At 34.9% G+C, this 14,331-nt stretch overlaps 1 protein-coding gene across 12 annotated transcripts in view; it reads right to left on the reverse strand.

Moving 5' to 3' along the window:
• ANKRD17 (ankyrin repeat domain 17) overlaps positions 1 to 14,331 on the reverse strand; it is a 166,146-nt gene that overhangs the window by 67,395 nt on the left and 84,420 nt on the right. For 9 of the 12 annotated variants that reach the window (XM_061420431.1, XM_061420435.1, XM_061420430.1 and 6 more), the window contains exons 4-11: positions 12,132 to 12,279; positions 11,725 to 11,872; positions 10,330 to 10,563; positions 7,523 to 7,617; positions 5,359 to 5,596; positions 4,069 to 4,260; positions 3,574 to 3,707; positions 1,350 to 1,437 (exon numbers count right to left, since the gene is read on the reverse strand). In XM_061420431.1, the coding sequence (XP_061276415.1) occupies positions 1,350 to 1,437; positions 3,574 to 3,707; positions 4,069 to 4,260; positions 5,359 to 5,596; positions 7,523 to 7,617; positions 10,330 to 10,563; positions 11,725 to 11,872; positions 12,132 to 12,279 (1,277 nt within the window). The remainder of the gene's footprint in view (positions 1 to 1,349; positions 1,438 to 3,573; positions 3,708 to 4,068; positions 4,261 to 5,358; positions 5,597 to 7,522; positions 7,618 to 10,329; positions 10,564 to 11,724; positions 11,873 to 12,131; positions 12,280 to 14,331) is intronic. The other 3 variants (XM_061420434.1, XM_061420432.1, XM_061420441.1) reach the window with 1 other exon arrangement.

Here is a 14,331-nt window from a genome sequence, read left to right on the forward strand (position 1 = left end):
TAGACTTCAAAATCAAAGAGTAGAGAGAACAGGATAATGAAGCCCCACATATTCATTACCCAGCTTCAATGATTATAAACATGGCCAATCTCATTTCACATATACCCACATCCATTCTCCTCTCCCATCTTGAACTATTCTAAAATAAATTCCAAACATATAATTTCATCCATAAATGTTTAAGTATGCAACATTAAAAATTTAGGATAAAAGTATATATCACTCAATATAATCACTGTTTTATAAAAGTAAAATATAAAATTTTATCTAAATTTTTGTATCTTCAGTGGGCAAGATGACTAAAAACCAATAAATAAATAAATAAATCACACTGCCCTCTATGGGCCAAATAATGGAAGGAATTAACAAAATATATGAAGTAATAGTAGTAAAATTCTCATCCCTGATTTGCAGCACTTTGCAGCATGTGGGAAATGGAAAAAATAGCAGGAAGAAACTGGAATCAGATTCACTAAAATTAAACAAAGGAAGAGAAGAGATAATAACTGAAAATAATTTCATTCTTGAATATCATGTGTTATTCATAAACATGTAACACGTGTTTAAATTGCCTAAAATAATTTGACCAATAAATTATTTCTTATTTATTAACAAACTTCAGTATTTTTGGTAAAAAAGAAATGGCATATATTGCTTTTTTAATTGTATATCATCTACATAGTCTCTCTATCAATGTTGAATCAAAAGCAAAATCTTTAATCTCCTATACCGAAGTTCATGAAAAAGTTTCAACTTGAACTCATATAGTAAATACCAAAGAGATAATTTAAAGAAAGTAATAATATGCTACTTTTGTTAATAAGGATGTTGGTTTTCAAACAGAATAAACGACCACGAATGAAAATGCATTTTTGGCATATTTTTTCCATTTCAATTTTTAGCTTTTTTTGGGTGGGCTGTGCTATTTTTATGATTACTTCTTTATAGTTTACAAAGAAGGAAACCTAGGCCCAGGGAAATATAAATAAAGGAGAAAAGTGTCTTGCCTTCAAGTTAATCAGTGGCAGAAACTTGGCACAAAAATCCAGGTTTCAAGATAAATTATTACATGAACAGAACAGACTTCAGGCAATCTAAGCCCTCATTTACATAGAAAAATTTTTCTTTATTGAAATGTTACTCAACAAGTGTGTACCCAGTATGACAACTCTTCATGGAATGGTTCTATGTGTTGCAGGGTATTTATCGACTACCCACTCACAAAAATCTCAGTAGCATTCCTCCATCACATGATACCCACAAAATGTCCTTTACCTCTAAATCTCTTAATACCCAAGGGCAGGGAATAGACATCTCTGGGAAATAATCACTGCCTTACACAAACCTACCTTTACTAATTAGGAACTGAACAGTACAAACATGGCCAGCTCGTGCAGCTTTCATTAAAGGAGTTCTTCCACCTTCAGATTCATGCTCCTGTTTAAAAAGTACAGACTTATTTGATATTTAATTTCCAGTGAACAATTATTCTTTTTCATGAAAATCAAAAGGAAAAGAATTGGACTAATTTTGGCATCTAAATATATTAAATAACCTGCTCTGAAGTAAATCAAGGAATACATTCTTTAAACTATCTCAAATTAGAAGCATGATCTTTAGAAATATATTAAGAACTGAAATTATATTCAGTGATTGCTATGCCATTATCTGAATCCATCTAGCTAATTTTTCCTTCTATCTCTACAAAAGGGATTGTAGAACTCGAGCAATGAATGGCACTCTAGCACAGCCCTCTCCAAACAATCAACATTATCTCCAACCACTACAAGTAATTTTCTTTTCATAAGTTTTTATCTTATCTGTATGAATTTCTAAAGTATACCACTCTCTTATATACTTCTCATTACTTCTATTTTACCTTACACAGACAGTGATAATTTGAATATCTTTTTAATACTACCAATGACAAGATATTACTACAGATTTCTAGGTTTCAAAAGGATGGAGAACCAACTGCATTCTTGTGATTCAGAATATCAGCACAGGAAAAACTTACAGGTCTTACAGTATAAAGGTTTGAGAAAACTACCTTTTATAAAGCATTTTATATGTCAATCTTTTTACACTTACATCTCATGATTTTTCTCTTAAGTCATACACTAAGTTGTTTTAACTGCAATTAACTAAGCAAGATTACACTGCTGCCATGTTTCACAGTCACTGTGGTAAACACTGGAAATACAGCCCCTGAGCTGAAGTAGGTCAAAACCTAAGAGAGATAGGCACATAACTACAGCTAGAATATAACATGAGTCGTAAGCTCTTCAAGAGTTGTGCTAACACAGAGCCAAAAGAGACCACAACAGTAATCTAATTTAATCTTTTCCTTTCACAAAATGAGAAGTTAAATAAATTTTAAGAAACCAGTTAATTGAGGAGCCTGTTTCTGCCTGTGTGAGTTTCTGTTATAAACCATGAACTGCTACATGAAAACACACAGGTGCTCATGGTTTAACTAAAACCTACTTTTCTTACTCCCACACAGGTTAAACTGGAAGAATGCCTTTATGCCCCCACACAGAATTGCTTTATTTTTCCCTATCTCTCAGTCTGTACTCCTACTAATTTTTCCAACTGGAGGAACCTCTTTTGTTACAACATCACGGTATCTATCTTTCTAAACCTTATCCAGCCCCAAACATAACATCTCAGATGACGTCTTCACCTCTTCTGAGCTTTCTGCTTATCCTTTCCCTATGACACCTCTTTATAATCTAAGAATGACCTCAGTATTTCACCCTTCTCACTAAAAGTTATCTGAGGGCACTGCCCTGGTGGATCAGTGGCAAAAAAAATCCACCTGCCTATACAGGAGACAGGAATTCAATCCCTGATCTGGGAAGATCCCACATGCCGCAGAACAATGAAACCCCTATACCATAACTACTCAGTTCGCGCTCTAGAGCCCAGGGAGCCACAATTACTGAGGCCTGTGCTCCACAACAAGAAAAGCCACTGCATTGAGAAGCCCACGTACTGCATCTAAGAGCACCGCCCCACTTGCCATAACTAGAAAAAGCCCAAGAAGCATAACTAGAAAAAGCCCCAGCACAGACAAAAAATTAAATAAGTAAGTCTTTTAAAACAAAAAAAAAGGTATCTGAAAGAAAATATTACTTATCTTTTTAACTCCTTTATTTAATAATGCTTTGAATGGTACAGGTACAATTTATTTCCTAAACTACAATGAAATGCCCCTAAGCAATATGTGCCTTTTTATGACAAATCAAAGAAACTTCTAAAAATAGTTAAGTACCTAAAAGAAAACTTATACTAATTATTACCATTAATTATTAACATATCAAACACAAAATTTTCCCCTTTTTGTAGTGGGAAAGGGGTATTTGACTGGATACTGCTGCTAACGAGGAAATAAGAATGGACACAAAACAGCTTAGGGAAAAAATATGACTAAATGAATAAACAATGGTGAAAAGGTGAACAAAAAATTAGAAGTAAAGAAATACCTTTTGTCTACAGTCTCCACAGGATTTTAAGTTAATTTCTTGTCTTAGCTTTAATTACTAAGATTTAGAAAGTGCCATGGCTTACCAGATCTGCTCCTGCCTGAAGTAAGACATCGGCTACATCAGTATGACCATTTTCACAGGCATATGTTAGTGCTGTATCCCCTGTTGCTGTTGTTGCATGAACATTAGCTCCTGCAGTGGTGTTAGACACACAGCCTTAACAAAAGAATCATAAAACACAAATGTGGATACTGAAATTCCTTTTAGAGAAGCCATATCGCCTCAGATTACACAAAATAGCCTTATTCATATATAGAAATAGAGAATATTGTCTGCATGTTTAAAAGCAAAAAAGAAAAAAAACTAGAAACAGACTACTGCTTAAAATTAAGACTGCAGATACTCTGAACAGCAATAAGGTAAATTATTTATTCAGAATACACACAAAAACGTATCTTTTTTTCTACACACATCCAGTGCATCATACATCAGAAAAAAGTTATTTGCATTGTAACACTTTTACTTATATAAATCATGCAAAAAAACAAAAACACCTCCCAAATGCAAAAATGCCTACCTGCAGCTAATAAGTATTTAACTAACTCCAAATGACCCTCTTGAGCAGCTTCCATTAAAGGGGTAGAACACCCCAGTTCTATATCAGCTCCTGCCTTAATTAAAAAGTCTGCCACTTCCAGAAACCCTCCACAGCAAGCCAAAGTCAAGGCAGTTTCTTGAGTTTCTTCTGTCTGTGCATTGATATTTGCTCCTAAAATATATTTAAAGAAAGTCATTAACTTATTCCAGAGATAAGCAAAGAATGGTTATTTCCTAATAAACTATATTTCAAAAATGAACATTTATATTACTTCACTAAATGATAAAGTGCTTCTCCCCCAACTTCAAGAGGCAGTTAAAAATTAAGAAAACTATCAAAACCACATCCATGAGGCCGTATTTGATATACACTGCTGGAATAAGATTCAGCCAGAAGGAGTTGATCCAAGTCAAGGTGGTTTAAGGACTTAGAAAAAATAAAGTGTAGCCCCTTGTTATAAAGATCCAAAATAATGATGGTAAAGATGCTGATGAAAATAATATATATTTAACATGCTATTATTTGTCAGGCAATATTTAATGCATTTTACATATTTTTATTAGCTCCATTTTTGCAGCTAAGGAAATGAGATTAATTAACTTGTCCAAGGTCAGAAGAACATTATCATCACTACTACCACCATCACTACAGCTAACACTTAACTGGCTGCTGCTGCTGCTGCTGCTAAGTCGCTTCAGTCGTGTCCGACTCTGTTCCACCCCTGGGATTTTCCAGGCAAGAACACTGGAGTGGGTTGCCATTTCCTTCTCCAATACATGAAAGTGAAAAGTCAAAGTGAAGTTGCTCAGTCGTGCCTGACTCTTAGTGACCCCATGGATTGCAGCCTACCAGGCTCCTCCGTCCATGGGATTTTCCAGGCAAGAGTACTGGAGTGGGGTGCCATTGCCTGCTCCGTCTTAACTGGCACTATATGACAAAAATGTCCTAAAAGCTTTATACATATCTATAAACTCACAATACTACTAGAGATGATAATTTTTAAGGCACAGAAAGAAATATATAACCTATAACCCTACCCCACCCCCAGTTTTCTGTTTTTATTCACACAGCACACAAAGGCTCTGAAAGCTCTTAAATATTAAAATAGCACAGTATGGGAGTTATTTTCAGAGCAAATACTTTAGCACCCCATTATGAATCTACTGAAAGAAAAAATAAGGAAAGATAAAATAATTAAATTCAACTTTATAAATTATCATCTTACATGTTACACATTTATGCCTTAGTATCTTGATTGGTATTGGTTACCTTGGCCTAAAAGTAAAGCCACCATTTCTTCATGTCCTTCACGAGCGGCTTCCATCAGTGGTGTATAGCCTTCATCATTGACTTCTTCCAGGCTAGCTCCCCTTTCAATAAGTAAAGCTGCAAGTTCCACGTGCCCACCACATGCAGCCAAGGTCAACGGCGATTCAAATGAATCAGCAGGCATGTTCACTTGGGCACCACTGTCAAGAAGCAACCTAGCTACTTCAACATGGCCATCCTGATTACAATGTAATTAAAAAAGTGAATCAGCAACATTTTAAAAAATCGTTAAAAATACTTCTCAACTGCTATACAATGAAGTTCACTGATATCAATTCAAATAAGAATTAATAAATCTACATTTAAGAGTTGAATAAGCAAGCTGACCTATTTCTATTCCTTCAGTATTTATTGTAGTGGTAAACAGAGACTGAGGATATAAAATATGTAGAAAAATGCTTCCAATCAAAAAACTTATTTACCAACAGGAAAAAAACACAGTTAAGTACACAAAACAAGAGATTACTGTGAGATAACATCAATACTGAATAGTATAAGCTTAAATGCCAACAGGATAAAGTTTAGAAAGGGGAAAGTAGGATTTTCATAGGAATCTTAAGGACAAGCAAATTTCTGATTAGGTAGAAAAAGAAAAATGCAATACTTTTTAGAGTGGGGGAATTCAGCATGATGTATTAGTGAAAGGGAAACACAGTATGTACATGGTACTTCCTTTGTTATTCACAATCAAATGCCAGTGAAAATTAAGAAAAAGAAGTTCTCACTTAATATCTCTGTTTCCTTTATCGGTATCCCTTTCCCACAGCTTTCCTCCCTTTCCCACACTGTTGGCAACTCCACGGCTCACTTTTCCATTCTTTCTTTTTTTGATATACTTTTTCCTTCTTCATCACCTCACAGATATTTCACCTTCTTTCGAACATGTCATGCCCATTGTTACCTTGGTACTTGCCATACTACACAACTTTAATGGTTTTATGACTATTTTACTTATTGGCTGTTACCATGCTGTTCCTTTAAGCTCAGACTTTTCTTCCTCCATAAGCAGTCAACTCTTACATTTCCTTCAAAGTCCAGTTTAAAATCTCAGTCTCATAGCAAGTCTCTAAACCTATGGCCTCTACTAATATCTTTCATTTGCTTTAACATTTAATTCCATTGCATGAAGAGTAGGTCCACAGACTATTTCATTTTAATTATTTAATCTACACATAAGTTGTTTCTCTAGTGGGGGTGGCAAAACTGTTTTAAGTTCCTTATCATGGGGATATTACTGAGCATTTTACACACATTTTGTCATTTAATCCTCAAAACAACCCTAGAGAAGGATATTATCCTCATTTTAACAGGTGGGGAACTCTAAACCCTCCAAGAAAACCTGTTTGTTCAAAAGAATGATTTAACACTGGTATGGCAATAAGAAAAACAAAAATCGCTTAAATGGCTACTTAATATTTTTTAAATTACTAATTAAAATTTAACATCATTTCAATAATCATTCTCTGAAGGGAATTTGAGACAAGAAACCAAATTAATTTGGGGTCATTCTATCTTTGGTATGTTTTCTCATAAATCTCTCTATAAAGTTATTATGATACATTTCTGTGCCACAAGTCATAGACTGAAATACAAAAGTTTAAGAGTACTATTCTTACACATTCTCAAGAACAAACTAAAGTTCTTCAAAAAGGGAATTCGGGGTTGAGAAAAGACTATGACAGAGGAAGAATTATGTAATACAAACAATATTCTAATCTCAAATTTTTCATAGATTTTAAATTGTGGGTTTGATGAACATGTTTACTTTGTATTATGTACATACTCTTGTGGATTATGATCTCGTCTTTAACATTCTTGATCAATCTGTCAGAAAGTCATTTTTGCACCAATTATATAAAACCAGTATAGTTATGTGAGACCAAGAAAATGAAGGTTGTGCTACAAAGCTTCAGAAAGCACTCTGATAAAAGTTAATGTTGTTCAACTGGCTCTGAAAACGACTGATAACTCAGATAGCTAAGGTTCTGATCATGGTAAGTCATGATAAATAGAATCTTGGAACCCAGGGAAATGGCACCCATTATCCACTGGCTCTGTCTCTATCTAATATATAAATTTTAAGTATGTATTTCACCAATCTTACCATGCAAGCCTCCATTAAAGCAGTGTGCATTTCATCTGTTTTATGCTCTTGATCTGCGCCTGCTTCCAAAAGAAATCGCACCATCTCTAGATGTCCTAAACCAAAAGTTTATAAGATTACTTAAAAATATTTTATTAGTCCAAAAAAGTAAAGTTATATTTTGAAAACTTGTATTTAACTTACAGTAATAAATATATCAGCAGAATACTAAAATCAGCTACAAGCCATCCTTGACGGCCCAACACAAATTATACAAGTAATCTGTGCTGTTCTACTCCTTACCCTTTTGCCCCAGAAAATGCTGTTACTAGAATCCTCGCTGCAGGTGAACAAGGTTGGCACTAAAATGCAGCACCTGGAATATCCCCTCCACAACCTTGTTAAGCCCAGGCATGTCACAGTTATTTATACTATAGACTAAATTAGCTTTTGTGAACTGCAGCCTGGGATGAAAAATCACCAATGAAGTTATTTTTATGAGGCAATGAGCTTTAAGTTTCAATAACAAACTCACAGATGTTTTAGGAACAAGCTGTATGTAAGTTGGAAACTGCATATATAAAAATACCCTTTAAACAACACCATTTATATTTATCCATTTAGACACATACATATATATTCACATAGTTTCAAATAAACCATAAACTTCAATTCACATAATGATTACCTTATGAGTAGTTACAAGGATTACCGATTATATTTTTAAAAGGACTTCAGATACCATGTAAGAAACAATAGAAAAGTTACTAATTTTTTCCCCAACTGTATCTGGAATGAGCTTCAGTCAATTCTCAATCAACTGGGAATGGAGGGAAGGACTGGATAGCGGAATCATAGTTAAAACTAAATTAACTTTGGTGAGTAAGTGTTGTATATGCCATACCTTGTTTTTGCTAACAAATTTTATTTCCTTCTTCTCTGTCATTCTCCCTTCCCAAAGTCCACATCAATGTTTAGTCCTGGCCTGAATTCTATCCCTTCCCCATCTCCTCCATGTCAATGGAGGTATCCTAGGAGACCTCACGAGAAATAGAGCAAAGTTAAGAGTGTGCACAGATCCCTGGAAGTAGTAGAAATGTTCTCCCGGAGCTCAGTTCTTTATCCAGTTTCTTTAATAAAAGCCTGCAAGCCCTAATCTCAGCAGGATGGGGCTATAAGCAAAGCAGAGAGGGAAGAGTAGTTATATATAACCCCATCTCTATGCTCACTGGCCAGGTGGCTTTCAGTGATAAAATGGAGCCAGTTTTGCTTTCAAACTATTTGTGAAAAGGTGAGAGAAAGCCACCCAATCAGCCTGCCCTAGAGGCTGTCCCAAGGCTTAATTCCTCTCCTCACAATGAAGATCAACCTCTGCTTAACTACCAAACAGAAGTAGAGAACTAAGAGACCTCAGCTGGGCTTCCTAAGCACCCTTAATCTGAATTATCTGTAACACCAGATAATCAAAAGTCCTTGGGAGCCTATTTTAACATTTAACTTAAATTTTAGTCATTTATTTGTATAAGGATTATTTTAGCCATGTTTTTAACTGAAATTATTCCTAAAGACCTAACAAAACTTTGGCTGCTCTGAAATAGAAAAACAACATTGGGGCCAACACCAGAGTGAGGGAATCAAAGTCCTGGGTGCAAAATTTAAGGAGACATTCACTCAAAAGCTCAGAGAAGGCGATGGCACCCCACTCCAGTACTCTTGCCTGGAAAATCCCACAGACGGAGGAGCCTGGTAGGCTGCAGTCCATGGTGTCACGAAGAGTCGGACACAACCGAGTGACTTCCCTTTCACTCAAAAGCTAGTGGATATGAAGCTTCAGCCACTCAGAGTGAGTGCTTCCTTAAATTTTGTATTTTGCCTTTCAAGAGCTTTTTCTTGATGCTTCTGGGTCAAAAATGTATCACTTATTTTATGATAGAAACAAGACACAGCTGCAGATGGTAGAAAACATTGAATTGAATAGCTAGGCACATATAATATTTCATGAGATTTTCATTTTGAAAAGTTTCTTCATTTATAGACAGTTATCTGTCATAAAGGTTGATTCTGAAAAATATATGGCTCTGTGGCTATCATTTTAGAATCCAGAATCTAAATCATAAGCTAGCTGAAAATTAAATATTTATTCAGACAATTATCTTCACCCCCAAAATAAGATACTTTACTGTTATCGACATTTTCAGGTTGACTGATGTCACTTAGAAGACTATGTTACTAACCTCTTTGTACAACTATATCTGGGCAGGTAGATTCAATTTCAACCAGCTCTTCCTTTATTACACGTGTTGATGATACTCTAAAAAATTGTTCTTTTGAATACAAACTGCCTCCACATCACTTTTAATTTTTTTGCATATATCCTCCCTTTCTTTTCCATTTTTCTCCTTCTTCATGAGAAACAGCTTACATACCTTCTTGTTAATAAATCGTTTTGATTTCCACTGCGTTTACTTTAAATTTACAGCCTAAATACGTCTGAATTCAATAGGATACTTTTGTGTAAACCAGTGAAAACACAAGCATAAACATTAAAAAGTACAATGCATATTAAAATTATGTTTCTGATAAAAACTGGGTCAATTACTATTTTTCATTGACAATATTTAGAATATTGAATATTTTTAAAATTATATAAACTCCACATACTAAAAACTTTTAACCTCTGAAATACTTTAAACACTTTTATTTATAACATACTATATACTATTACCATCTTTTATTTTTTAAGTGAATAACCATACTACATGAACTGTCATTTCATGAGTTTAAAAACTTCATTTAAAAAAAAAAAAAAACAGTTTTTTTTACTGTACCTTTGTAACAAGCTAATGTAAGGGCACTCTCTTTAAATTCATTGGAATGCGTATTAATGCCAGCCCCATTTTCTAGCAGCAATCTGGCTACTTCCACATGTCCAGCACTTCCAGCTTCCATAAGAGGAGTATGACCATTTTCATTATGGTCCTCAATACTAGCACCGGATTCCAAGAGCACCTTTACAACATCTACATACCCTCCAGCACAAGCATATGTAAGTGCTGTATTGCCTATTTTAAGGAAGAAAAATAGACATTCAGATAAAATAGCAAAATAAAACAGGTTTATTTAGTATCAAAGAGAAAACTGACATAGGAGACTATAAAACTTTAATAAATTTAGCCATTACACTTATACATATAATTCTTTTCTTTATTACATTTTATCTTACTGAAACCAACTCCCTATTTTTTCCATTTCAAAATCAGGGTTAAACACATGAGGAAAATCATATACACTTATCACAACTGTAGGGTTATAAAAGAACTGAGCAATTCTGAAACAAACTTTTCTCATGAGAAAAAAGTCACATTCATTCTAACTTTAAATCTGAGAAATGTTTCCCAAAGTGTATTTGTTCTTTAGATTGCAATTATTCATCGTATATAGATATACCTCATACTGGTCCTTTTAATCACACATTGCTTTTACTACAACTTTAAACATCAATTAACTGGTAGTCAAAGTTAAAATAATTTCAAAAACATTCCCTCTTAATGATAAAAATTTCCCATGTTAAGAGGGGGTAAAAAACTTAACTTCTGGGTAAAATAAGGATTCCTAAAACCTCCTCAAATCAGAACCTATACAGACCTTTAAAATTATTTAAAATATTTAATAAATTTGAAAATCTTGCATGAAGGAAATGCACAAAATATATTTTCATATATTTTAGAGCTTGGATACAAATTCATCTATGCCCAAGTTTGAAAGAAAAAAAAAATTGATTTAGATTAACATTCTGTCTCTTGTGGAGCATAATGCCTTTGTTTTCCTCTAGGCCACAATTTAATAGCACTAGACAATGACAGACCTACCTTCTGCTCCATATCCTTCTTGTTCTTCTCCCTATCTTCCCTTCCCTTCTTCCCTGATAAATAGAAAACCTGTGTTTGGGAGGTGTAGCCTATACTTCTTTACTTCTGAGAAAATGGTCCGTCTAACCCAGTCAGTGTTTAATATAAAAGAACCAAGGCCAAGATAGCCCTCATACATAAAACAGGAGATATTTCATTCAAAACACATTGTATATACTTTAAGCCTAATGCACAGATGTACACAAATCTACAGTATTGATAACTGCAAAAGCATCACTAATGAGCACTTTCATCTGAATTAATTACTAATAGAGGGTGTTAAGATTTAAATACTGAAAAAGAGGTATGCAAAACCTGTTGAAGACTGTGCATTGACATCAGCTTTATGAGCTAGCAGCAACTTCACAATTTTGACATGTCCTCCATTAGCAGCAGCCATTAAGGGTGTAATGTCACCTTTGATCCCCCTATCTTCCACATTCGCATGCATTGCCAACAAAACCTTACAAAAGAAAAAGTTGAAAGGATATTAGAAAATTATGTATTCATCAAAATTTCTTGAACATACATTTACATTAACACCTACCTAGTCATATTACAGAAAAAAGCCAATAAACAAAAATTATATCTAACAAAACTATTTCCTGAAATGAGCCTGATGGTTGATTTCATTTTACTTCCTTAATACACAGGCCAAATTTTGACAAAACAAGCAAAACAAAACAAAAAAAACCTGTGAGCTTTATTTTGATAATACAAACCTGTGCAAGCTCATAATATCCAGCAGAACAAGCTAAACAAAGAAGGCTCTCCCCTTCCTCGGTATGTTCATTTACACTTCGCCCTTCAATGAGTAACTTTCGCACAGCATTTACATCTCCTTCTGAACAGGCTTCTGCCAAACTGCGGCTATTAGGAGAAGAATAGTACGATATCAGGATGTAAGAAAATAAAAAATTGCCTGGCATTAAGTATTGATTTTTGAAGTTAATCTGGACAGTAGCACTAAATAAGAATGATTATTTCAATATGACTCATAACAAAAAGAAAATAAAATGATTCAGTTCACTGAGTGGAGTGGGTAGCCATTCCCTTCTCCATGGGATCTTCCCAACCCAGGGAGTGAACCCAGGTCTCCCTCATTGCAGGCAGATTCTTTAATGTCTGAGCCACCAGGGAAGCCTGAGTTTTTAAAATCTACATATAAAAGTCACTCAATTAAAATTATTAACATTATAAACTGTTTTTCGTCATGTAGCTGAAAGACAGTCTTATTTACTATTTGTAGGAAAAAAAAAACAACCCAAAGTTTAAAACATAAAATTGTATAGAAGATCACATGAAGAAAAATTTGAGTTACAACTATAGTTCTGTTTGCAAAGCTCAGCCCCTAGAAAAATTTTATAAAATTTAATGAAATGGATAAAACTTTCACTAATTATAAAGGCCTATCTGGGTTCTACAATTAAGTAAAAGGAAATGAGACAAGAAAGTTTTGAGCATATACTTTGGACTAATCTAGAAATAACTATGGTGCTGGAGAAGACTCTTGAGAGTCCCTTGAACTGCAAGATCAAACCAGTCAAATCTAAAAAAAACCAGTCCCAAATATTCATTGGAAGGACTGATGCTGAAGCTGAAGTTCCAATACTTTGGCTACCTGATGCGAAGAGCCGACTTACTGGAAAAGACCCTGATGCAGGGAAAATTTGAAGGCAGGAGGAGAAGGGGATGACAGAGGATGAGATGGTTGGCTGGCATCACCGACTTAATGGACACGAGTTTGAGCGAGCTCCGGGAGTTGGTGATAGACAGGGAAGCCTGGATGCTGCAGTCCATGGGGACGCAAAGAGTCAGACATGAATGAGTGACTGAACTGAACTGATAAATAACTGATAAGCAGATTCTTTTTTTTCCGAAGTATTTACTTATACCACCACATTTTGGGTAAGTATGAAAAACACGCAGGTAAGGCAAAGGCTTAATTCAAGCAAAAAGGAGAGTCAAAGAAGTGGTAGAACAACAGAAAATTAGACTGAAAGTGTAAGTTTTGCCCTGTAAATCGCCCATAAGAATTTCAATTATGGACATTTCTAAAGATTCTTTCACTTATAGATAAAATTCATTCTTAGCAAAACACTAAATCCAAGTCTCAATTAATATTCTCTTTATTTAAAATAAACCTCAATTCTTACAGCTTCTTATTAAAACATGGCCCTGACACTTTAGGTACTAAAGGCATCCAAGGATAACCTCTTTTCCATTCCCCTACTACCACTAAAACTCAGTTTCAACATCATCCTTGGTCATGATTATGGTAAAGTCTTCTAAGCAGTCTCCCTGCTTTTACCCCTGCTCTCCTCCAGGCTTTTCAATGATGGTACCAGAGAGATCTTGTTTAAAAAGGGAAGTCGATCATGTGACTCCTCTGCTCAGAATCCTCCACCAGCCTCTAACCTTACTCAGAGTAAAAGTTAAATTCTTATCCTGTCCAGTGGGAGGATCTCATACTCCTTTTACTTCTCTGGTTTCATCACCTACTATTCTCACTCTTACTCTTTCTACTTTAGCCAAGTTAGATTTCATGTTTTTCATTAAACATGCTAGTTCGGCTGCAAGGCCAAGATTTATGTATCTGCTATCCCCCTGACAAGAGAACTTCTTTCAGGCACAGATCATTGCCTTTTCTCCAGGAGATCTTCCCAACGCAGGGACTGAACCCGGGTCTCCCGCGTTGTAGGCAGATGCTTTACCATCTGAGCCACCAGGAAAGTCCCAAATAACTCAATGTTATCTATTTCAAGTCTTTGCTAAAAAACCACCTTCTATGTGAGAATATCCCTGATTACTCTATTAAAAATGCAACATGACCTCCAACCCCAAACACTACCTTAGCACTTTTCCATTCGATGTTTTCTGCCCTAAGTCCCTTGTTAACTGTACTGACCCTTGCCAAAGTGA

The sequence above is a fragment of the Bos javanicus genome, chromosome 6 (genome assembly GCF_032452875.1).
Source record: "Bos javanicus breed banteng chromosome 6, ARS-OSU_banteng_1.0, whole genome shotgun sequence".
Taxonomy (NCBI): Eukaryota; Metazoa; Chordata; class Mammalia; order Artiodactyla; family Bovidae; genus Bos; species Bos javanicus.